This window comes from Nematolebias whitei, chromosome 11, assembly GCF_014905685.2.
Source record: "Nematolebias whitei isolate Nwh7 chromosome 11, NemWhi1, whole genome shotgun sequence".
Lineage (NCBI taxonomy): Eukaryota > Metazoa > Chordata > Actinopteri > Cyprinodontiformes > Rivulidae > Nematolebias > Nematolebias whitei.
In genome coordinates this window covers 16644416-16645510 of record NC_056508.1, presented here as the reverse complement: position 1 = coordinate 16645510, position 1095 = coordinate 16644416, and the positions used below count along the sequence as shown (strand labels likewise).

The 1095-nt window shown below is 45.4% G+C and overlaps 1 protein-coding gene across 1 annotated transcript in view; it reads left to right on the top strand.

The window, feature by feature from the left end:
* Positions 1 to 363: 363 nt before the first annotated feature.
* LOC119416638 (periphilin-1) overlaps positions 364 to 1095 on the top strand; it is a gene marked incomplete at its 3' end in the record, with an annotated part of 10122 nt that continues 9390 nt past the window's right edge. Inside the window, 1 exon segment of the mRNA XM_037683827.1 lies at positions 364 to 495. Coding sequence (XP_037539755.1) covers positions 364 to 495 — 132 coding nt within the window.

Below are 1095 nucleotides of genomic sequence, written 5' to 3'. Positions count from 1 at the left end.
AATGTGAGACTTAGTGTTCTTACTCATATTTCCTGGAGGAAGCTTGCCCTCTCCTTGATCCTCTTTCCCCCACGTCCTTATTAAGAGGTGAGGTGTCCTTCAGAATATTTGGCTGGGGGGGATTTTTAGGTCAGGAGGACCGAGGCAAGAGAAGACAAGGAGGGACAAATTAGACGGAACTGTCTCAGAATGATCTGGTTCAGTGAAGCCAACCAGGAGTGAAATACACCTCTTTAATCTTTCCACGTTGTTTCAGTGTTTTATCTGTTGGGGGGGGTCTCCCACTTACCATCCTGTGTGTTTCTTTACAGGATCACCTGCTTCTACTGAAGGGGTTTGTGTAGAGGAGCATGTTGTGACGCCATGTCTCTGGAGATGGAAAAGACCATCACAAAGCTGATGTACGACTTCCAGAGGAACTCCACCTCTGACGATGACTCTGGGTGTGCGCTGGAGGAGTACGCCTGGGTCCCCCCTGGCCTCAGTCCAGAGCAGGTACAACACAATCGCACCGATATTCAAGTCTCACTGAACGCTCTATTGTCTATCCGTTATTTTCCTGCCAACTGGAAATTAATTAACTCAAGACAGAAGAGAAATTTAATCATCCGGACAGTCTTCAGTGCTTTTTGATTAATCTTGAGAATAAAAATTTGTCATTCAGGGGTGAAAAAAGAATGATAGATCACGATCGCTTTACTTTAATTCCAGTTCTTTGGGTTTTAGTTGGACTAGAATGGGGGAGAAAAAAGGGCAGGTCTGACACGTAGTACAAATCACAGAGACTTGAGCTGTCAGGCACTTTCTGGAAGAGGAGTTGTAGAGACATTTTTCAGCTGCTTAAAGCTGATGTTCAGACTTTAAGATAAAAAAAACAACCAAAACCCAAATCATGAAAGTTAAAGATTGACTGGATGGTTTATTTGTTGATAGAACAAATGAGAAGTGATGAACACACTGATGAAATGGTGGAATGATCTGTGGTGAGGTGGGACCCAGGCGCAGACAGATGCAGACCCAGACCCAGACCCAGGTGCAGACAGATACAGACCCAGACCCAGGTGCAGACAGATGCAGACCCAGACCCAGGTGCAG